We start from the raw sequence: 23,446 nt of genomic DNA on the forward strand, positions 1-23,446 counted from the left end.
AATTAACAAGGATTGCTTAGGTGCCTGGTGTGGTACAGAATGAGCTGTCAGTTTCTATTCTGATGAATAGAATTTTATAGATAGGAGGAACGGGAGGCCTCCAGAGGATACTACCCTCCCTAAAAAGTGACGGAGGAAGAGCTGAAAGCGGGCAGAGAGGCTTCTTGATGACAACGTGGTGGGCTTAGAGAAGCTGCTGCCTGCAGGCGGGGCCCCTGCTTTCCTGCACCCCTTTGAGCCTCTGCCCCACACTCTTCCTTTGTATAAAACAACTGCTTCTTGCCTGCCTGCCCCATCACACCCCTCCACTCCATCGGGTCACTGCTCAATAGCACAATAGCACTGCTCAGCCACACCTCCCAGCATCCTGTCCCCTATCTGGTGACTTGGCCAATACAGGCTCTGATCCACTTGCCCCGCTCCGCATCTTTTGTGAATCAGCACAGTTGGTATATCTGAGCAGGGGCTTCTACCATCTACCCAGGGAATCACTAGCCATCGGCCACCTGGCCCCGCGGGGTGCGTTTGTTCCTGGAATCTTAGTGAAGTATCTGTCGTCTTGGTGCCTGGTGGTCAGCTGGGCTGAAGGGGAAGCGGGGTCCTAGTCCTCAGACCCCATGGACTCCAAGGCAGCATTGCGCAGGTGCCTCTGGGAGCCACTGCTCAGGGTGCTGGGGCATTTCCTGTGGTCATTTGTCCTGCCTGCTTGCCCCCGCAGGTCCCTCCAGCTACAAGGTGGGCACCATGGCGGAGAAGTTTGACTGCCACTACTGCAGGGATCCCTTGCAGGGGAAGAAGTATGTGCAAAAGGATGGCCACCACTGCTGCCTGAAATGCTTTGACAAGTTCTGTGCCAACACCTGTGTGGAATGCCGCAAGCCCATCGGTGCGGACTCCAAGGTAACGGGCATCCCCATGTGCCAATGGGAAGGGCCGGGTTTTGGAATGTCCTTTGCCCACAACCATGGCAGCAGCAGCTGGCTGTTAGGATTTCCCAGCATCACTGCAGCCACCTTGAGGCCTCAAGGAAGCCTCCTCCACTCCCCAGGCCACAGTGGCCCGAGCTGTTTAATGTGGGGCTTGACTGGATGGGCGCCAAGGCCCTTGCCAGCTCTTTTGATTGCATTCTAAATATTTCAAGAATTGTGAGATTTTTATCCTCACCTCAGCGTCTCTCCTATAAGAACAGTCACTGTGGGGCAGTCCCAGGTGTAAGGGACTGTGTCATCTCAGTGGTCAGTCCCAGGGAAATCAGCCTTATGGGAGGGCTCCTGCCACCATCCCCAGCACCCCTCATGGTGGCCCACCCTGTCTGTTTGGTTTCTAGGAGGTGCACTATAAGAACCGCTTCTGGCACGACACCTGCTTCCGCTGTGCCAAGTGCCTTCACCCCTTGGCCAATGAGACCTTTGTGGCCAAGGACAACAAGATCCTGTGCAACAAGTGCACCACTCGGGAGGACTCCCCCAAGTGCAAGGGGTGCTTCAAGGCCATTGTGGCAGGTACTGCCTCCTTCCTACCCCGGGTTCCCAGGGAGGAGGCCCTGAGGGCAGACGTGATGTGGGCTTGCTTATCACGGTGGGGCTAACGTTGCTCTGAGCTGCTTTGAGATCTTAGCATATATATGTACACATATACATACACGTATATATGCGTACACATATATGCTCGCACACACGCACACACTCGGAGACTAAAGAACACTGGCGAGAACAGCCTGTGGCAAGAGAATGAAGTGAACAGTATGTAGCGCTTTCTCATTTGGGCGTAGTAAGTGATGAAAGCATGCTTCTTCCTCAGGGTGTCATTCTGGGCCAGGCAGTCCCTGATTTAATGTCTAAGTGCACGCAGGGTATAAAGGTGGGGGAGTTGGGGGATTCAGGCACTGGATCCTAAAATAATAATGCTGGGGTCCCCGCCCATGACAGAAATCCTGGGTTTGCACAAGCACAAGTAGAACACAGGTAGGTTAGTTGGAGGTGTGAGGCCAGTAACTGCAGGGCCTGCATCCCCTCACCTCTGGAGGGCCTGGGGAGGGGAGCTGAGTGGATGCAGCCCCCTGCAGAGCCTGTCAGTGGGGCCATCCAATTGCTTCCCCCTGCAGGAGATCAAAACGTGGAGTACAAGGGGACCGTCTGGCACAAAGACTGCTTCACCTGTAGTAACTGCAAGCAAGTCATCGGGACTGGAAGCTTCTTCCCTAAAGGGGAGGACTTCTACTGCGTGACTTGCCATGAGACCAAGTTTGCCAAGCATTGCGTGAAGTGCAACAAGGTATGCTTTCAAGGGAGTTCTGCATTGACCGTTGTTTCTAGAAGTGTTTGACAGTTTGCAGAGCACTTCCACACACACTATCCCATTCCATCCTCACGACAGCCCTGTGACGTAGGAATTATTATTCCCGTTTTACAGATGAGGAGATCGTGGATTAGGAAGCAGTGCCACAGCCAAGTCAGGCTGTCGGTACGCATCCTCAGCCCGGTGGTGCGGGTGGCCCGTATGGCATGCTGAGCTGGGCAGCCCTGGCTCTAGAAGCCTGCCTCCACCACTTAGGGGCTGTGTAACCTCACATAGGGGCTCACCTTCTCCGAGCCTTGGTGTCTTCATCTGTAAAGTGGGGATAATAATAGCCCCTGCCTCCCATGGCTGTTGTGGAGATTAAATGAGATATTGTATACCAAAGCGCCCAGCACAGTGCCTGGCATGCAGTAGGCATTCAACAAAATGGTTGTTGAATCTGAATTCGGTGCTACACTCCCTGGTCTAGGCCATCACATCTGGAGGAATCACTTACCAGGATCAGCCCTGGCATGCCGATTGCTTTGTGTGTGTTACCTGCTCTAAGAAGCTGGCTGGGCAGCGTTTCACCGCTGTGGAGGACCAGTATTACTGCGTGGATTGCTACAAGAACTTTGTGGCCAAGAAGTGTGCTGGATGCAAGAACCCCATCACTGGTAGGCTAAAGAGTCCTTGCTAAGTCTGCCAGGCTAGGTTTTGCGCATGGTAACCATCTCTCATTTTCCTGTCGTCGGTTTCATCCACAAAGGCCCCCAGAGAATGCCCTTCTCCCCCTGCTATTGTGGTCCCAAAGGCCCCCCAAGAGTTTGGATTCGTCCCCAGGCCAGGTTAGCCTTTGCAATACAGAACACTTCCTGACTGTTGACTAACAATGCCGAGAGTTCACAAGCCTGAGACCTGCCGGCCAACACCGGCAGTCACTGCCACTTTGCAGGGGGATTCTGGGGGGAGGGGTGGGAGGAGGGTAGAAAGAAGGGGGGTGGGGGAGGGTGGGGAAGGGGAAGGGGGAAGGGAGGCCGAAGAGTGATAACCTGGGATTGTAATACCCCATAGCTGAAGGCTAGTTCAGAGATGCCTGTTGGCAGGGTTTTTTTTTTTTTTTGGTTTGCTGTTTATTTGTTTTTGCGATCAGCAAAGCTAATCACTTCATTCCTCATCTCGCGGCCGCGATCCACGTGCCCTGGGCCCTTTCCCTTGCCTCCAATTTTCCCATCTTCCCGGGGAGCCTTGAAATGTACATTTGAGAAGACTTTTGCCATCCTCAGGGAAAAGGACTGTGTCAAGAGTGAGCCACCCAGTCTCTAAAGCTAGGAAGCCCCCAGTGTGCCACGGGAAACGCTTGCCTCTCACCCTGTTTCCCAGCGCCAACCTCCGGGGCAGGCATCCGGGTGGAGAGAGGACTTGTCCCTCGTGGGTGGTGGTTCTTTATAGAAAAAATCGAAGCTTAGCAGCTCCTCGAGGCCCGGTAAGTGCACACCCCACGAACAGCCCAAGTTTGCCTCCTGGTGGCCACTTTGATGTCATGGCCCTGACCTAAATCAAAGAAACTGGTTATGCTGGGAGGTCGGTGCGCGTCACAGGGCAATAGCGCGGTGGCATGGGAACGTGGGGTCTTTACATCAGGGAAGCCCTTGGCCGGGCTCCGGCATCTTCTCAGGTCCTTGAGAGCCACAGCAGGGTTGCGGCGGCATGGGGGACAATGGCGGCGTGGGGGACTGTGCACGATGGAGTGGAGGAGGGGGTCTGGGAGCCAGGCAGACCTGGCTCTTGCGTGCTTGTCGGTCTGTGAGTGGGGCAGGTCGTCATTTTATCTCTCTGAATCGTGGCTTCCTCACCTGTATTCATTCAGCTGTTTCTCTTGTTTTCTTTCCTTTTCTTTTTTTTTCCCCCCCAGGGTTTGGTAAAGGCTCCAGTGTGGTGGCCTATGAAGGACAATCCTGGCACGACTACTGCTTCCACTGCAAAAAATGCTCCGTGAATCTGGCCAACAAGCGCTTTGTTTTCCACCAGGAGCAAGTGTATTGCCCCGACTGTGCCAAAAAGCTGTAAACTGACAGGGGCTCCTGTCCTGTAAAATGGCATTTGAATCTCGTTCTTTGTGTCCTTACTTTCTGCCCTATACCATCAATAGGGGAAGAGTGGTCCTTCGCTTCTTTAAAGTTCTCCTTCCGTCTTTTCTCCCATTTTACAGTATTACTCAAATAAGGGCACACAGTGATCATATTAGCATTTAGCAAAAAGCAACCCTGCAGCAAAGTGAATTTCTGTCCGGCTGCAATTTAAAAATGAAAACTTAGGTAGATTGACTCTTCTGCATGTTTCTCATAGAGCAGAAAAGTGCTAATCATTTAGCCACTTAGTGATGTAAGCAAGAAGCATAGGAGATAAAACCCCCACTGAGATGCCTCTCATGCCTCAGCTGGGACCCACCGTGTAGACACACGACATGCAAGAGTTGCAGCGGCTGCTCCAACTCACTGCTCACCCTCTTCTGTGAGCAGGAAAAGAACTTACTGACATGCATGGTTTAACTTCCTCATCAGAACTCTGCCCTTCCTTCTGTTCTTTTGTGCTTTCAAATAACTAACACGAATTTCCAGAAAATTAACATTTGAACTTAGCTGTAATTCTAAACTGACCTTTCCCCGTACTAATGTTTGGTTCCCCCGTGTGGCATGTTTTCTGAGCGTTCCTACTTTAAAGCATGGAACATGCAGGTGATTTGGGAAGTGTAGACAGACCTGAGAAAACGAGCCTGTTTCAGAGGAACATCGTCACAACGAATACTTCTGGAAGCTTAACAAAACTAACCCTGCTGTCCTTTTTATTGTTTTTAATTAATATTTTTGTTTTAATTGATAGCAAAATAGTTTATGGGTTTGGAAACTTGCATGAAAATATTTTAGCCCCCTCAGATGTTCCTGCAGTGTTGAAATTCATCCTACAGAAGTAACCGCAAAACTCTAGAGGGGGAGTTGAGCAGGCACCAGGGCTGTCATCAACATGGATATGACATTTCACAACAGTGACTAGTTGAATCCCTTGTAACGTAGTAGTTGTCTGCTCTTTGTCCATGTGTTAATGAGGACTGCAAAGTCCCTTCTCTTGTGATTCCTAGGACTTTTCCTCAAGAGGAAATCTGGATTTCCACCTACCGCTTACCTGAAATGCAGGATCACCTACTTACTGTATTCTACATTATTATATGACATAGTATAATGAGACAATATCAAAAGTAAACATGTAATGACAATACATACTAACATTCTTGTAGGAGTGGTTAGAGAAGCTGATGCCTCATTTCTACATTCTGTCATTAGCTATTATCATCTAACGTTTCAGTGTATCCTTACAGAAATAAAGCAGCATATGAATAACCTGCCTCCTGTCTTTTCATTCTGCCTGGTGGAATCGCTATAAGGTGATACTCCTAATCCAGAAACCTAAATGACTTATTTTCCTTCCAGGATATACTCAGTTTAGTGCAGGTGCACAGAACATAGGAATTATAAACAAACCTGTAAAAACCACACTTGATTGACGAATAAATAAATAATTAAAAACAAACAGAAACCACTCTGACCTAAAATAGTATTTCCCAGATTTTCACATCCCTGAAAAAGAAAAAGATGAATTGGTTTGATTTGGCCAGGGGATTAGGGAGGGAATCCCCGATGAAGCATGGCACCTGAGAAGCCATCTTGGTCCCTGTTTTGTTGGGTGCTTCCTCGCTGTGCCTTTCCCCTTGTGCCCTCTGGAGCCTGGGGTCCAGGTTGAATGTGACCATCTCAACTGCGGCTGCCTCCACCTGCCAGCTGAATGACACCCTCGCTCCTTCTTGTGGATGTGGCTCACTAAGGAAGCTGCCCATTTGGGCCCATGCACTTCAGTTAGGGGGAACATGCAGGGATGCTGTGGGCAGAGGCAGGGGCTTGGCCTGGCATTGAGGCTCCCCAGTTGCCGCTGCTTCTAGGCTAGCACCACACACCAGTGTCTTTTCACCTCTGAGGCTCATGTTCTTGGGTCATCCAACCTGCCCACACCCATGTGGCTCTTACGGCACAGCACAAGAGGCTCCATGCGACAGGTGTCTGCTGCACTCTCCTGGTGGAAGAGGCTTCAGACCATAAGGGCCCCTCGTCAAACTACAAGCAGAACTGGGTGGGAGGAGAGGGTGTTAGTCTTAACTGGGCCCCATGCTGAGGGTAATAAAAGCAAAGGGCAGAAGCCCTTTGGTGCTAACGTTTGCCTTCTGAGAAGGGAACTGAACCTGTCAGCAAGAAACCATGAGAACTTTTAGGAATGTGGCACATCCTCTTCTGTGTATTTCCTTACAGAAATTAGCCATGAAAACCTTGAAACCAATGAAGTCTGTCTAGTCATGTGGGGCCCCAGGGACAATGAGGCTGGGTCAGGGGATGGGGAGTGACTGCCCTCACTGCTCCCAAGGGAGTGGGCTGAGTTCCTGAGGCTACAGCAAAGAAAGGAGCCCCATGGGGAGACGGGAGAGAAAACAGGCCTGGGATGGAGAGGGGGCCCTACCTGCCTTCACTAAGGGCTTTGGCCCTGGCTTATGCTCTTGATCCACTTCGGCTGAGCCCTGGGCCTTCAGCATCCAGATGCATGCTCTCCTTCCTACCCACGTGCTCTTTCACATTCCGGAACTCTTCCTCACTGCGACAGTTCCTTGCCCTCCAGTCCTCGGTCCACCCTCCTTCTCAGCCCCTTCCCACCCTAATGCCCCTCTGCATCTGCCCTAGATTCTATGGTTTGCACTTCACTCGTTTCCCTCCTCACTCCTGTTATCCCTTTGCCCTTCTAGCCTGCAAAACCTGAGTGGATGGCTCGAGCTCTGCTGAGGAAAAGCACCCTGGCCTAAAACTCCCCATCCCACTACTCTGCCACTTGGCCCAAAGTCCCAAGACCGCCTCCACCACCTTCCTCACCCGGGAGACTGAGGTCTATCCGGAGTCAGCTTCTAACTATTGCTTGCTTCGTGATGCCTGCCTGCCCTTCACACTTCAGCATCTTGTGAAGCACCTACACGCATCAGAGCCAACACGCACCATCGCTCCCGTTTCCCAGATGAGAAAACAGAGAGGTTAAGAAGCTTGCCTAAGGTCACACAGCTAATAAGTGACAAGCCACACCCTAGACACACCTCTAGCATATCACTCATGACACTAAATTGTCGTAAAAAATAGACACATCACAATAAAACCATCATGCACAGTGCTCAGTACTTAGAAGGCATTTGTTTGTTGAATACGCGATTTTAAGAGTGACACCCCTAAGGCTCAGGAGAAATGAGGGTAAATTTCCCCTTAACAATTTGTCAGCAGAGAAACATTTTCTCCCTCATAATTAATGGGATCAGAATATCAAGAACCTCTCTGCTTGTGGTTAACAGGGTGGGCTCTGGCACCAGGCTACCAGGGTTCAAATCCTGGCTGCTCTGCCACTTTGTAGTCATGAGACTGTGGGCAAGTTAACCTCTCTGAGCTTGATCCTTCACCTGTGAGACCTAAAATTTCTACTTTGCAGAATCCCATGTAGGAGACAATACAAGTGCTTAGTGAGGGGACTGGCACCCAGTAAACACACTAAATGCCAACAAACATTTCATTCCCAGCACCAAAGACACTGCTCTGGTGTCTGTGACCTACCCTGCAAGCCTCAAGACACTATGTCCACTCCCAAAGCAGTGTGGGGTGTTGGCTTGAGGGACAAACTTGGGTTTGAATATCAGCTCTGCCTCTTTCCAGCTGTGTGACCTGGAACAAATGCTGCTCTCCACAAATTTCAGTGTCCTCATAGGCATAAATGAATACCCACACCTCACAGAGTTGTTGTGAGCATTGAAAATGCCTGGCTGGGCGCGGTGGCTCACGCCTGTAATCCGAGCACTTTGGGAGACTGAGGCGGGCAGATGACCTGAGGTCAGGAGTTCGAGACCAGCCTGGCCAACGTGGTGAAATCCTGTCTCTCCTAAAGATACACAAATTAGCCAAGTGTTGTGGTGTGTGCCTGTAGTCCCAGCTACTCAGGAGGCTGAGGCAGATGAATCACTTAAATCTGGGAGGCGGAGGTTGCAGTGAGTCGAGATCATGCCACTGCATTCCAGCCTGGGCAACAGAGCGAGACTCCGTCTCAAAAAAACAAAACAAAACAAAAAACAAACAAAAAGAAAATGCCTATCAAGTACCTGGCATATTGCACATGTAAACCTAACTACAATGATTACAACACAGTTGGGGAAATTAGATGGGTGCCTAAGACCCATCTGGAAACACTGTAACTGGACTGGTAAGGCAGACCAAAGGCAACGAGGCTGTTTTGGGGCCTGTTTCAACCAACCGGGCCGGCCAGGCACTGGAGGGGTGGGGTCACTGAAAATGACAGGGAATTGCCCCGACATGATAAAATGTCATGCACAGTCCGCCTCCACACTCTGGCTCCTTGGCCGTCAGTGCTGTTTTATGCCTCCTGATCCCTCTGGCTCTGGCTCCAAGGAGTTAGAGGTGTTTGAGAACAGTGGAGTCTCAAAACTGAAAAGGCTGCAGAGATTGTAGCACAGCCCCCTCATTTGACAGACAAGGAACAGGGATCAGAGAAGAGCAACAACGTGCACAATGTCACACGTGAGCTAGCAGCCCTCTCAGCTGGGTTCAGGTCTTCAGGGGCCTGTCTGGCATTCTTTATGGTATTTCACACCGCATTCTTGTGGTTTTTAGGGATTGGAGCTGTTAAAAAACTTCATTCCACATGCAGTGTCCACAATGACACAGGCGTAGAAAATGCGCTGACCTGCAGAATCTGCTGGTAGAGGCCAGGGGTCTGTCCCTCCGGGTAGAAGATACCGGGAAGGGAAATGTGAGGCAGCAATGCGTGAGGGGAAAGCTAGGTCAATGTCCATCACCTTGGCCTTGTAAACAGGAACATCCTGGTAGACAGTTTCAATGGATGGATCAACAGGATCTGGCGCCAGACTTGGCAGTGAAGAGTTTCCAGCTCAGATGAGACACAGGGAGGTGATATGTTTGACAGGAATGGGATGTGTCTAGTTCGTGCTGATTTAAAAGTATATAGAATGCTCTAGCATGTTCAGTGGGGAATGGCTACCACCACTCTCATAAGCACCAGACCCCAAAGACTTGGGATAAACAAGGACCTTGCCTTATCAAAAACAAAACCTAGTAAAGCAGAGGTCCCCAACCCTTGGGCCACAGACTGATGCTGGTCTGTGACCTGTTAGGAACTGGGTCGCAGAGCAGGAGGTGAGTGGCAGGAGAGCAAATCTTCATCTGTACTTACTGTGGCTCCCCATCACTTGCATTGCCGCCTGAGCTTGGCCTCCTGTCAGAGCAGTGGTGGCATTAGATTCTCATAGAAGTGAGAACCCTATTGTGAACCACGCATGTGAGGGATCTAGGTTGTGTGCTTCTCATGAGTCTAATGTCTGACGGTCTGTCACTGTCTCCCATCACCCCCAGATGGGACCGTCTAGTTGCAGGAAAACAAGCTCAGGGCTCCCACTGATTATACATTATGGTGAGTTGTATAATTACTTCATTATCTATCACAATGTAATAATCGAAATAAAGTGCACAATAAATGTAATGCACTTGAATCATCCTAAAACCACCACACCATCCCCACCAAAGGTTCATGGAAAAATTGTCTTACACAAAACCAGTTCCTGGTGCCACAAAGGTTGGGGACTGCTGGAGTAAAGCATGACTTAAGATTGGAAACTAAACACTCACAGGCAGATCAGAACATTTGTTTTGCCACTCACAGTAACAGTGATGTCATTAAGAGATGAGTATAAAAGAGCACAATTAACTGCCTGAGCATGCACGCCCAGACTTTTCAAAGCAAGAGGGTTTTCCTCATCCAAGGTGAGCACCGAATGTGAGAATTAAAGGGGCGAGGGGAGGAGGGAAAGGGGAGTGACCGCTTAAAGGACACAGATTTTCTTTTCAGGGTGATGAAAATGTTCCAGAACTAGATAGTGGGGATAACTGCACAGCCTTGTGAATACACACTTTAAAATGGTTACTTTTAGTTATATGATTTTTATTAGGATAAAAAAAGCAAGATCAGCACCATAAAACAGGGCAAGAAAGAAACAACAAAATATATATTTTTTTTAAATCAAAAGATACTGTAGTAATAAGCCTCAACTTATACAACAGAACCATCACAGGGAAGAGTAACAAGCACTGAAATCACTGCAGGAAGACAACCAGAGCTTGAAAACTCACATCTAGGCTGGGTGTGGTGGCTCATGCCTGTAATCCCAGCCCTTTTGGAGGCTGAGGCAGGAAGATCACTTGAGGCCAGGAGTTCAAGACCAGCCTGGGCAACATAGCAAGACCCTATCTCTTAAAAAAAAAAAAAAAAAAAGAAAAGAAAAAAAAAAGAAGAAGAAGAAAGAAGACGAAGAGAAAAAAAAAAAAAAGCCAGGTATGGTGCCATGACTGTGGTCCCAGCTACTCAGGAGGCTAAGGTGGGAGGATTGCATGAACCTCAGAGTTTGAGGCTGCAGTGAGCTATGATCGTGCCACTGTACTCCAGCCTTGGCCACAGAGTGAGACCTTGTCTCTAAAACAAACAAACAAACAAAAAAAACTCACATCTTTCTATTCCAGAAGTGGAACTCTGCCAAATCACCAACTGGATGAAGAGGGAAATCAGGGGATTTGATCCCTGTTCATTGAATTTGCTGGCTGCCTGTGTTCATAGCTCGGCCAACAATTGGTGTTGCCTTTATACCACCACCAGTACACTTTTTTTTAGTATTATAATGAAAAAACCCTTGTTTTATCTGCAAAGTTTATTTTATATAGCACACATTTATATGGAACTGTAACAGTGTTTCAACACAAGACATTTGTGCAGAAAAATAACAAACTCTTTTGTTAGGATGATTGTCTCTGTTTTATACATGAAAGAGCTAGTATATAAAAATAGTTTTTAAACCAAAGGTAACCTTCTCTATTCTATATCAAAAGTACAATACTCTGAGTGGCAAAGAACCAGGGAATCTGAAAGAATTACCTCTTTTACTAATCCAAGACTGGCAGCCAAAAGGAACACTGGCCTGCTTCAGACTATTTACGATTCAACACTGAAAACTCATTAGGAGAATTAATCTGCATTTGAATTTTATGGAATCATATACTGTGTGTGCATACATACGTGTATGTACATCTGTGTGCATTTCTGTGTGCCCATCACGCGAACTCACTGGCAGCCAGTGGCTAGAGAAAGGCAAGCAAATTTTGGTTGTATCTCATGCCTGAGTGTATACTCAACGACAGAACTGGAGAGTACAGGCAGAAAAGTACTTTAAACATTTAGAGGAATTAAACATACCCCACGGGACAACAGCCATGTACTCCTTTATGTACACAATAAAAATAATATATGTTTCTGTAGATAAACACCAGTATGTCCTTCAAAAGGAAACACCGACAAAAGCATGAAAGGTGCTGACTGTTCCAAGATGGGGCTTTACAGGACTCCCAGCATTTGAGGTTATTAGTGCCTGTGTACTCACTGGCACAGGTGGGTAGAGTTAAAAATATACATATATCATGGTAAAACACAATTTACTGGATTTTGCAACCTTTGGTATTTTTATATTAGAAACAATCTGACAGCTCTTGTGAGTGATCCTGCGGCCCTTGCATAATCTATTATGTTCTCTACAAGATCAACTGTGACTTTTTAACTGTCAAAATTGTCACTGGTACACAGAAAAAGCATTACTTGGCTGGGTGCAGTGGCTCACACCTGTAATCCCAACACTTTGGGAGGCCAAGACGGGTGGATCACTTGAGGCCAGGATTTCGAGACTAGCCTGGTGAACATGGTAAAACCCCATCTCTACTAAAATAAAAAAAAATAGCCAGGTGTGGCGGCACACGCCTGTAATCCCAGCTACCGGGGAGGCTGAGACAGGAGAATTGCTTGAGACGAGGAGGCGGAGGTTGCAGTGAGCCAAGATTGCGCCACTGCACTGCAGCCTGGGCGACAGGGCAAGACTCCGTCTCAAAAAAAAAAAAAAAAAAGAAAAAGAAAAAGAAAAAGCATTACTTTAAGATTTCAAATATATACTGAAAGAGAATTAGTTCTGCAATCAGATTCTTCTAGAAACTCCACAGTTACAGTTTCAGGAAAGCATCCTTGATGCACTCACTCCAGCAAACACATTGGTGGGACAACACAAGAATGAGAGACAATGATGATTTTCCAAAGAAAACAAAAACCACTCTTTACTTAGAACTCTTGCTTAGACACAAGAGAACAAGATGATTTTAACATCTGAGATATACATCAAGGTGGCCTTTTGACAGTTTCTTTCAATTTTTCAGTGTCACTTCCTTTACCAGGTTCAAGTCAGAAGCAGAAAAATTTGAGGACTGATGGGCCCAGGAGTTGAGTTATCCAGAGTGGAAGATGTATTCATCTCCCAGGCTGAGTAAGGTTTACATATCTGACCAGAGGGAAAAATAAAAGAAAGATGAGTAGAGAAGATGCTAGTCTCACAGCAACTTGTCCCTGGCCTCCCTTCAGGGCACATGCCCAGGACTCTCAGCAGCCCCTCTGGAGTTGCTGACACACTGGTCCTATGAATGTCCTCCACTTCCCCAGTCCCCAACCAGGCCCAAGATGCTTCTCAATTTCAAAGAGAAACTTCTCAAGGAAAGAAAAACAAGAAGCTTCTGGTTTTGGAAACAGGTTGAGGCTTATTCCGAAGACCTCCCTAATCTTCTGCCCTAAGCAACTGTCTGTGTGCTTGCCAAGCAACCAGCAGACCAGGAGCTCAGAGGAGTCTGAGATGCAAGCTTGAAAAGAACATTTTTTTTTTTTTTTGAGACAGAGTCTTGTTCTGTCACCCAGGCTAGAGTGCGGTGGCAGGATCTCGGCTCACTGCAACCTCCGCCTCCTGGGTTCAAGTGATTCTCCTGCCTCAGCCTCCAAAGTAGCCGGGATTACAGGCATGCATTACCACACCCGGCTAATTTTTGTATTTTTAGTAGAGACGGGGTTTCACCATGTTGGCCAGGCTGGTCTCAAACTCCTGACCTCAAGTGATCTGCCTGCCTTGGCCTCTCAAAGTGCTGGGATTACAGGCATAAGCCACTGCACCTGGCCAGAACTTATTTTTTATATCCGGCATGAAATGTGGGACATAAAAATTAGAATCAAGTCATCTACTGTCTACTCTCTCAAAACCAACTTAATGGAAGACTCTCACGTCATTCCTGCAGACCCACAACTGTCTTCTACTTCTCTTCCAAAGCTATATGGTGCAAAGACTGCCCTGGAATGGCTAGAAGGAGGGGAGCGGGTTCAGGGTCAATTGCCTTTCAAGAAAAAGGTAGATGAGATGAGGACTTACCCAAATGAGGAGAAACAGGTTTGCTGCTTCTCTTACCGTCTAAAGGTATCTGGGGACTTTGGCAAGATGTCATGGAATCCTTCAGATTTTGTTTGTGCCTGTCAGGAGAAAAATGTGACAAAGATAGTTCTGTGTGACTTACAATGTTGGTGATCTTGTCACAGATACGCTGCTGCTCATAATTCATACTAACAGAGGATCTGCTGGTGGTGTTGGTTTCATCCGCCTTTCTGGTTTTCGTTGTGTGACTGGTCATTCTTTTGGAAGATGGTCTGGAAAGAGACAGTTTGGTTAGAATCCCAATTATTCCCAAACCAAGGCTCTGGCCTAAAAGAAGCTTTGTCCTTTGATTAACTTCTAAGAAATGCCTTGGAATTAAAAAACATTTCAGAATCATAGAACAGGATGACTGAAAGGAACCCTAGAGATCACAGGACACACTGATTTTCAAACTGTATTCCAGAAAGCCCTAGGTCCCACGGAAGCACCAGGAGTAGGAGCAGCTAAGCATGCAGCACTCCAGAAACCATGCCCCTCCCTTAGATTGGTCAAGGATGCGGCCAGTGAGGTGTAGTAACAGAACTGGTACAGGTCCTCTAGCTCTAATGCTCCTTCCACATCATCACACCTCTCAGCAGACACCTGGTCCTGTGGGCCTTGCAGGTGAATGTCTTCTCAGGCAATTGCCCATGCAGCATTCCTTTCCATTAATCAGTTCCTGCTCTCCTGACCTAACTTTTGACCTTGTTTCCTTACATTGACAATGAGCATATTATGGCCGGGTGTGGTGGCTTACGCCTGTAATCCCAGCACTTTGGGAGGCCGAGGTGGGCAGATCACTTGAGCCAAGGAGGTTCAAGACCAGCCTGGCCAACATGGTGAAACCTCATCTCTTAAAAAAAAATGAAAAAAATAAAATAAAATGAGGATATTACTGTCACACTCAGAGTTGTGATAATTGAAATAGGTAATATAAAATGCCTGGTATATAGCAATCACTCAATAAATGTCTTCTTGCCCAACTTTATGAGATAACATTAACCAATGTGAACAAAAGTAAAGTTTGGAGCCAGATGTATCTGGAATTGAATTTGGGCTCTGCCCTTTAATAGCAGGATATTGGGCAAATAAAGCACCTAGCCTCTCTGACCCTCAGTCTCCTTGTCTTTATAAATGAGGATGATGATCCTTACCTAGCAAGGCTGTTGTGGGGATGAGTTTATTTCTATTAAGTCAAATATGTGACATGGTGTTTGGTACAAACTAAGAGCACAAGAGATCATATTATTTAGCATTCTAAGAATGTCAATCATAATCCTGCCAAGTTTATTTAGATAAGCTGGCTAAGTGACTCACCTTGAAACTACTTCCTGTATTGAAGTGTCTTTCATGCTTTTTTGTCTGAAGTTCTTCAAATCGCCATTAAAATATGTTTTTGGCTCTTTACGGACCTGGCTGGTATCATCTTCTAGAAATACCAGCTTGTGTGTCATTTTCTTGGCATTGTTGAATGGCATTTTAAATTTGGTAGGTGAGCCTGTGCCATTTAGAATGGCTAGGAAAAAAAAATAACACAATTAAATATGGAGTTTCAATAAAGAATTCAAGAAAAAGTGAAGGCTATGATCCTGATGGGATGGGGAGTGGGTATTGCCTGCCTGAAGGCAGGAAGAGTCAAGCAGCTGTACTCCTGGGAGGCAGGCCCAGCAGTCAGAGTTTCCCGAGCCATGTCCCAGGCCACTGCTCAGCACACACACTCACCCTGCCCTTGAGGCACCAAGAGGCTACGTTTAAGGAATCTGTCCTTTTTCCTTTGCTAGGAAAGAATAATGACCAGAGATAAGACTGCTTCAGATTCTCACCCCTCCCCTGATCACTCACCTAGCCAATTCTGTTTGTGCATTTCGTCTTACCTCTAATTTTTTTTTTTTTGAGATGGAGTCTCGCTCTGTTGCCCAGGCTGGAGTGCAGTGGCACGATCTCCACTCACTGCAAGCTCCGCCTCCAGGGTTCACACCATTCTCCTGCCTCAGCTTCCCGAGTAGCTGGGACTACAGGCGCCCACCACCACGCCTGGCTAATGTTTTGTATTTTTAGTAGAGACGGGGTTTCACCGTGTTAGCCAGGATGGTCTCAATTTCCCGACCTCATGATCCGCCCGCCTCGGCCTCCCAAAGTGCTGGGATTACAGGCGTGAGCCACCACCCTGCCTCGTCTTACCTCTAATGTTACCTTCTACCTTCGGCTTTCCTCAATGCCCTAAGGCAGACTGAGGGGCTCTTACTGCTATGTTCTCATTGTATTTTCACCAAACTTCTTTCAACCCAATCATCTTGTGGCAGTATTATGGTTTGCTCATATGTTTGTCTTCCCACTGGCTATGGCTCCTTCAAACTGAGGCCATGTCTTTTCACCCCTTCATCCCCAGCACCTAGTAGAGGACCTGACTTTCCTGTTCAACATCCACTGGTGGGAAAAATATGGACAAATAGTGTTTTCTCAAATGGCAATTACTGCAACTACAAAGTGGTTCCTACTTGTAAGGGAGTCAATGATACATCTGAGAAAGGATTCTTATTATGACATGGTTTCAATTTTTCTTAATGAAGTGGAAAGCAGATTTCCACCTGTGGTCAATCATGGATGGCTTGAGGAGCTGAGCTATGAAATGCTGGCAATCCTCACATTCAACTGAGAAAGAGCTGCTGTCTACAGTCTATTAGCATGATCTTTAAAATAATAAGCAGCAGCAGCAGATATTTATTGAGAGTTTATGTGTGAGACACTGTTTTTAGCATTACATGGATTTACCTCACTGAAATCTCATATCCACTCTAGGTACAGGACATTAGCTTCCCCTTTTTCAGATGGGAAAAACTCAGTACAGAAAGGTTAAGTGACCTGCCCAAAGCCACACAGCTCAAAAGCAGAGGAGCCCCTGGATATGAACCTGAGCAGTCTAGCTCCTAAATGGTGACTAACCTGATGGAAACATTTCATTCAATGAGTCCTTGTCGCTTTCTTCGTTGTCAGCCTCAGCCTCTTCATATATGTCATGGCTGGATGTTTCTGCGACCTACGATTAAAAAAGGAAATCTTGATTATGCCTAATATTCAATCAGCCTGGTTTAGAATTTCAACAAAGTCTGACTTCAAAGCTGGACTGATGGCTAATTTTTGTCATTTCAACGAAAAGGTAAAAAAATCTAACCTCTTTTAACTGGCCCCAAGAATCTACAGGGGATAGGGACAGGTACCCGTAGCTGCGTCTTTTAGCTAGGAAGACACTCAAGAATGAAAGATTTCCCTGGGCAGGAGCCAAGGGAATATAACTTTGGGTTGACATTTGTTCTCTGCCTGCTCAGAACTTTAACTAAGGCGGGATGGGACTAGTCAGTGAATAGCTAAAAAGTTTTTGACTGCTGTTTTTTTTTTTGGGGAGGGGGGAGGACAAAGTCTCACTCTGTTGCCCAAGATGGAGTGCAGTGGCACGATCACAGCTCACTGCAGCCTCAAACTTTGGGACTCAAGTGATCCTCCCATCTCAGCCTCCCAAGTAGTTGGGACTACAGGCGTGTGCCAACACACCTGGCTAATTTTTAAACTGTTTTATAGAGACAAGGTCTCACTGTGTTGTCCAGGCTGGTCTTGAGCTCCTGGGTTCAAGAGATCCTCCTGCCTTGGCCTCCCAAAGTGCTGGGATTACAGGCGTGAGCCACCGCACCCAGCCTTTGGTTGCTGCTTGAGGGAAAACTCCCAATGAGTTGAATGAACTTTGACATGATGACTCCAAGCACTTTTTGGAAATGGCATTTCTACTCTAAATTCTCATGTCATTTAATGTAAATGACCACAACTGGGTAATTACAAAGAGACAAAATATCAGTCTTGTAGCATAGAATGTAAAAAGCACAGAATCTGGAGGAAAAAGGCCTTGAATACATGTGCTCCATCAAAAGACATGACATTGGGGTAAGCAAATAATGATGAAACAGACCACAAAGACACTCACCATAAGGGAAAAAATGATAAATCTGAACTTGTTAAAATGAAGAACTTCTGTCTGGTTCATCAATAGACATTAGGAGAGTGTAAGGCAAACTATGGCATGGAAGAAGATACCTGCAATATATATATCCAAAGGACTCCTGACCAGTGTAGGTAAAAATGCCTACAATTCAATCAGAAAAAGGCAGGTGACAAAATAAGAAAATGGGCAAATGACTTGAAAAGGTACTTCACCAAAGCATATCTCCAACAGGCCAGTAAGCATTTATGAAAAGGTGCCTAACTTCATTAGTCATCAGAAAATACTGGTAAATTCAACAACATTAAAATCACAATGCAGGGTGCGGTGGCTCAAGCCTGCAATCCCAGCACTTTGGGAGGCTGAAGCGGGTGGATCTCTTGAGCCCAGGAGTTCAAGGCCAGCCTAGACAAAATGGCAAAATCCCGTTTCTACAAAAAAATAAATAAATAAAAAATAAAAAATTAGCCAGGTGTGGTGGCATGCACCTGTAGTCTCAGCTACTTGGAAGGGTGAGATGGGTGGATTGCTTGAGCTTGGGAGGTGGAGGCTGCAGTGAGCCAAGATTGCACCACTGTGTTCCTGCCTGGGTGACAGAGCAAGACTCTATCTCAAAAAAAAAAAAAAAAAAAGAAAAAGAAAAAAAAAGAAAAAGAAAAAAGCTTCTATCCAGAAGAGGACAGCATTAAGAAAAGATAAACTGGCCGGGCATGGTGGCTCACACCTGTAATCCCAGCACTTTGGGAGGCTAAGGTAGGTGGATAACCTGAGGTCAGGATTTCGAGACCAGTCTGGCCAACATGTTGAAACCCTGTCTCTAATAGTAATACAAAAATAGCTAGGCATGGTGGCGCACGCCTGTAATCCCAGTTACTCAGGAGGCTGAGGCAGGAGAATCACTTGAACCCAGGAGGTGGAGGTTGCAGTGAGCCGAGATCACACCACTACACTCTAGCCTGGGTGACAGAGCGGGACTCTGTCTCAAAAAAAAAAAAAAAAAAAAGAGAGAAATGATCAGCGTTTGAGGTGATGGATTTGCTAATTATCCTGATTTGATCATTACACATTGTATACAAAAAAAAAGAAAAAAAGAGAAAGAAAAGATAAGCTGTAAACTGGGAGAAGGTATCTGCAACACATAACCAAAAAAGAAGCAGTATCTATAACATTTAAAGAACTACAATGAGACAAATCAACCCAAAAGTCTTGGGCAAAAGATAAAAAAAAAACATTTCACACAAAACAAACATGAGAGCTAACTAAAGGTATGAAAACATGGTCAACCTTGTTAATAATCAGGGAAATGCAAATGTAATACTTTATTTCATCACCACCAGATTGTCTAAAGTGAAAAACTCGGCAATAATGTGAAACAAGAGGCATTCTTATACACTGCTGGTAGGAGTATGGAGACTACCTTTGAGGCATTCACATCTGTCTTTCTTGTCCGCTTCATAATTTCTTCTATTCTCTATTTAAAGGAAAATAAAAATTCAAACATGAAAACAGATTAGAAACCAAACAGTTGTCCTAAAGGAGTTGATTATCCCCATTTCACAGAGGTGGACAATGGCAGTGATTGCTCCAAAACCACAAATATTACCAACAAAAGGCTTATGGTGGCAGTTGAGTCCCCTATCCCAATCCCAGTTTCAGCTATAAAATGCCCTGAATGATGACCGCTGTATTTGTTACAACACAAACATCCAAATGACAACCTCACTCCTAATTTTGCATATGCAGAAATTCATTACTTAGACTAAGCATATATTATTGCAAACCAATTGGAGCTTTTAACATAATTTTAGTCTTTAGTCTTCAGCTGATTCTTGAAGCCAATGTTAATGAAAATAATACACCTCAATGATGCCACACTGTTATTGTGTTAATGAAGACAGAAGATAGGAGGTGGAGGAGAAATATATTTCTAGGGAAGGACAGGAATTCTCTCTCCTGTGCACACTTCTTTCCCTGCGGTGAGGAGAGCTGCAGCTCCCTGGCCCCCTCAAGGTGACCAATCTACTACCAGATAGGCCTTGCAGCAACTCAGCCTGGACCAGGGCCGCAGATGAGCTCACATGTGGCCCTACCGTAAAAATAGCCTGCACCTTGGCCTCTCAAAGAGGCCTGCAGTTTCTGTTTCTCCCCATGTAGTTGCTGCAATTTCTAGCCAGTTTAGAAGAAAGTCTTAACTTCTACCAACCCCTACCATGACTGGAGTCCTTCTGCTCAGAGGAGTTTTATTACCAGAGGTTTGATATAGTGAGACATCACTGTAATGGCCATCAAGGGTCCATGATGGGGAGGCATGATCAGTAAGAGGACAGCCCTCTATGTAGGAGAGGTCAGATCCTTGGATAAGGAAGAGAATCGAGTGGGAAAACCACCAGGAGCTAGCATATATCAGATTTGTGATTTTTAAAAACATGCTGACATCAGGTGCCCAACATTGTTTTAAACACAGAATCAAGTCCCCCCAAAGAGAGAGCGAGTACCTTTTTCCTTTCTAACCGTTCTTGTAAATTTTGTAACATAATTCTCTCGTGTTCTTTCTTGCGTTTGTCAGCTTCCTCTTGAGCTTTTATTTTGGCATCCCCTTTCTAGGAAATTTGCATAAAAATATCATTTAATCTCAAGATACCTGAGTGACATCAGAGAACTCTAGTTTAAAAATTTCAACGGTAAATGTTATCTAGTATAACAAGAGTGTAACCTTTTGAATGAGGGTTCCTATATTATGATATTTGTGGATTGTCAATTTTCAAAGCACTAGTTAGAATGCACAAAGCTAGGCTAAATGTTATCTTGAGGATTCAGGACCACAGGGTCATTGTTATGAACATCACACCATCCTAATTCAAAGTATGTGACTGTGGAGCTATCCATTAACACAGTAACAGAAGCCAACAGCCTGACATTTCTCAAAAGCACTGAGAGGATTCTTGAAGGCACCCTCCTGAGAAATGCAAGCATAAACAATCATATATAAAACATATGACCAATGCTGGTGAATGATACACTAAAAACTGGGAATATAAATTGGGCTATGGTAATAATTCAAACTGAGTATAGTCTGAGCTCAGTTTGGGCATTTATTTACCCAGTGACTTGACTTTAGATAGATGAGACATTCTTCAGTTAATGATTTTAAACTTGTAGAAGTATGTATGGTTTGTCTTATCTGTCACAGGGGTGTAAGGTCCAGTTGATGGAGCTGTATATGGTACCACACAATGCAAGATGGGGGAAACCAATGTAGGATGTGGAATCTGTTCAAGCAATTTGGATTTCAAATTAAAGACTACTAATCTACAATTTGCTGTTTTCTGCTTATTTCACTAGGAAAACATTCTATGGTTTTCTGAGGGTGGCTGACAATGACCTGTAGTGGTACTGGGTAATAGAGACTGTAAAATAAAAATGCAGCCAGAGGTTGGGCGCAGTGGCTTACACCTGTAATCCCAGCACTTTGGGAAGCTGAGGCGGGCGGATCACCTGAGGTCAGGAGTTCAAGACCAGCCTGGCCAACATGGTAAAACCCCATCTCTACCAAAAATACAAAAATGAGCTGAGCGTGGTGTCAGATGCCTATAATCCCAGCTACTTGGGAGGCTGAGGCAGGAGAATGGCTTGAACCTGGGAGGCAGATGTTGCAGTGAGCCAAGATCGTGCCATTGCACTCCAGCCTGGCTGAGAAGAGTGAAACTCCGTCTCAAAATAAATAAATAAATAAATACAATAAAAAATAAAATGCAGCCAGAGAATCTGCTCATGTCTTCTTTCTCAGAGACAGAGATTTTTGCTCTGGGTTCCATCTGAACTTTATAATCTGGTTCTCATCCCCTGATAAAGTGTCAAGCCAGCAAACCTGCAGTGGTGCTTCCTGGTCTTCCTGATCCAGCCATCCTTTCTTCTTTTTAGTCTCCTTTTGTCGCTGCCCATCTTTGAGTTTCAAGAGGTCTTCTGCTTGGCCTCCAACTGCTTCCTTTGCCACGTCTTTTGATTTCTTAATCACCCTGAGAGTATTTAAATAATTGTTAGTATTTATCTTGATTGCTATCCTACTCAGCTTGCACTAGTATGTGAGTTTTTATAGTGAAACTTCCTGTGTATAGTAATACAATTTATATCTACACCAGAGTCACTACATCTTCTGTGTTGTTACTATATAGAAATTACACAATTCCACCCCTTTTTAAAGAGAAAAACTAGCCATCGGGAGCAGAAAAATATTTCAATCAAGTAATAGATTACTTTGCTTGTTAAAAAACACACATACGTGACAGGAAATCATTCCTTAACTGTCTTTGAGACACGACATCCCCTAAAAGGCCTTATTTACACGTGCTCACACCCAATCTCTCGTGGGGATAACAGAGATAATTTAGAGGAGAGTCTGGTGGTTCCCTAGTATTCAGCACTTTCAAATGCTAAATCGGCTCTGTTTATATGAAGCGATGAATAATATTCTTCGAGTTAGAGGGTTTTTTTTGTAATTCATAATATTCCCTTCTTTTTCCCAAGCCCATATAAGCATATGGAAAATGTGTGATTATTTCAAATAACACTAAATACTTAAAAGCAAAGTCAGTACTGTTGTTATTCCCTGCAGCCAGTGGACAGAGGTTTACATTATAAGGCCCGACATAAAATAGGCCTCAAGATGGAGGAACAAGAAACCTTTGTTAGAATTTGAATGCACACAACTGTACATGAGATTTGCTGCCCACAAAGGAAATCCTTCTAGCAATGACTCACTGGCCTGATGAGATACAGGTGTCACAAAGATCACAGGAAAAGTAAAACATGAGTAAGTATAATTTTCAGGTTTAAAAATCCTGACGTTACAAGTCTTTTAAAATAAAGGGCTGACACTAGTGAACACAAACAGATCTGTTCTTATATACCACTCTGGTGCTGAGAGATCAAATCCTGAATGTGAGTTTGGTCTCTGTGCATCCTCCTAGCACACCTTAATGGCACATGATGTATGGAGGCTAAAAAGGACTGTGCCATTTATCCACACACCAGGGTCCTTAGCCATTTACAAGGGCTTGACATGCTTCCTATACAGGCAATGAGGCACTTCTGATCCTCACTGAAGAAAGTCAATTGTTCTTTGAGAATTTATAACTTGAGGGTAAAATTTTGACTTTCAAAAATTTGGGCCCCACTCAAGATTTATAGTATAGGAAGGAAGATTTTGTGCTGACCTTCGCTGCATTTCTTCCCGTTGTCTTTCTTCTTCCTCTTTTTCTCTTTGTTCACGAGCAAGGCGGCGCAATTCTGTCAAAATTTTTGTTGCCGCCTCAGCATTCATAATACCTGCAGTACTCTTATTACCAGACTCTAGTTTAAATAAATATGTGCAACAGTTAGAGAGCTAATCAACTCTCACTCCAACAAAGAAGTGCAACACAATCCAAAACATTAAAATATATATATATGTGCATAGTCCAAAATTTATAAATCACAAGCAAACTATAGGTGGTTATATAACAGATTTTGTTCAAACTGCACCCCCAACAACAGCAGAAGCATTTTGTTTCTTTTTAACACCTACTTGTTCCAAAATGAAATAATGTACTTCTACTTTCGTTTTAGTGGTTTTGAGATAACTGAATCAACTGACCCCATGGGAAAAGAGTAAGAAATACTGAATATAGAGGAAGACAAGCTTATGCTCGGTCCGAACGAAGGGTACAAAT

General features: G+C 45.3%; 2 protein-coding genes across 14 annotated transcripts in view; one reads left to right on the forward strand and one right to left on the reverse strand.

The window, feature by feature from the left end:
• FHL1 (four and a half LIM domains 1) overlaps window positions 1–5,675 on the forward strand; it is a 66,588-nt gene extending 60,913 nt beyond the window's left edge. For 8 of the 12 annotated variants that reach the window (XM_054471293.2, XM_054471298.2, XM_054471294.2 and 5 more), the window contains 6 exons: window positions 719–900; window positions 1,328–1,502; window positions 2,105–2,274; window positions 2,768–2,954; window positions 3,564–3,763; window positions 4,193–5,675. In XM_054471293.2, coding sequence (XP_054327268.1) covers window positions 745–900; window positions 1,328–1,502; window positions 2,105–2,274; window positions 2,768–2,954; window positions 3,564–3,763; window positions 4,193–4,276 — 972 coding nt within the window. In that variant the 5' untranslated portion in view covers window positions 719–744 and the 3' untranslated portion in view covers window positions 4,277–5,675. The remainder of the gene's footprint in view (window positions 1–718; window positions 901–1,327; window positions 1,503–2,104; window positions 2,275–2,767; window positions 2,955–3,563; window positions 3,764–4,192) is intronic. The other 4 variants (XM_054471302.2, XM_054471300.2, XM_063660442.1 and 1 more) reach the window with 2 other exon arrangements.
• A 5,447-nt stretch (window positions 5,676–11,122) lies between these two features.
• MAP7D3 (MAP7 domain containing 3) overlaps window positions 11,123–23,446 on the reverse strand; it is a 34,952-nt gene continuing 22,628 nt past the window's right edge. For both annotated transcript variants that reach the window (XM_054471942.2, XM_054471943.2), the window contains exons 11-19: window positions 22,952–23,087; window positions 21,607–21,754; window positions 20,234–20,338; window positions 19,156–19,209; window positions 16,694–16,787; window positions 15,068–15,266; window positions 13,905–13,983; window positions 13,712–13,809; window positions 11,123–12,802 (exon numbers count right to left, since the gene is read on the reverse strand). In XM_054471942.2, coding sequence (XP_054327917.1) covers window positions 13,744–13,809; window positions 13,905–13,983; window positions 15,068–15,266; window positions 16,694–16,787; window positions 19,156–19,209; window positions 20,234–20,338; window positions 21,607–21,754; window positions 22,952–23,087 — 881 coding nt within the window. In that variant the 3' untranslated portion in view covers window positions 11,123–12,802; window positions 13,712–13,743. The remainder of the gene's footprint in view (window positions 12,803–13,711; window positions 13,810–13,904; window positions 13,984–15,067; window positions 15,267–16,693; window positions 16,788–19,155; window positions 19,210–20,233; window positions 20,339–21,606; window positions 21,755–22,951; window positions 23,088–23,446) is intronic.

This window comes from Pongo pygmaeus, chromosome X (genome assembly GCF_028885625.2).
Source record: "Pongo pygmaeus isolate AG05252 chromosome X, NHGRI_mPonPyg2-v2.0_pri, whole genome shotgun sequence".
In the NCBI taxonomy this organism is placed as follows: Eukaryota; Metazoa; Chordata; class Mammalia; order Primates; family Hominidae; genus Pongo; species Pongo pygmaeus.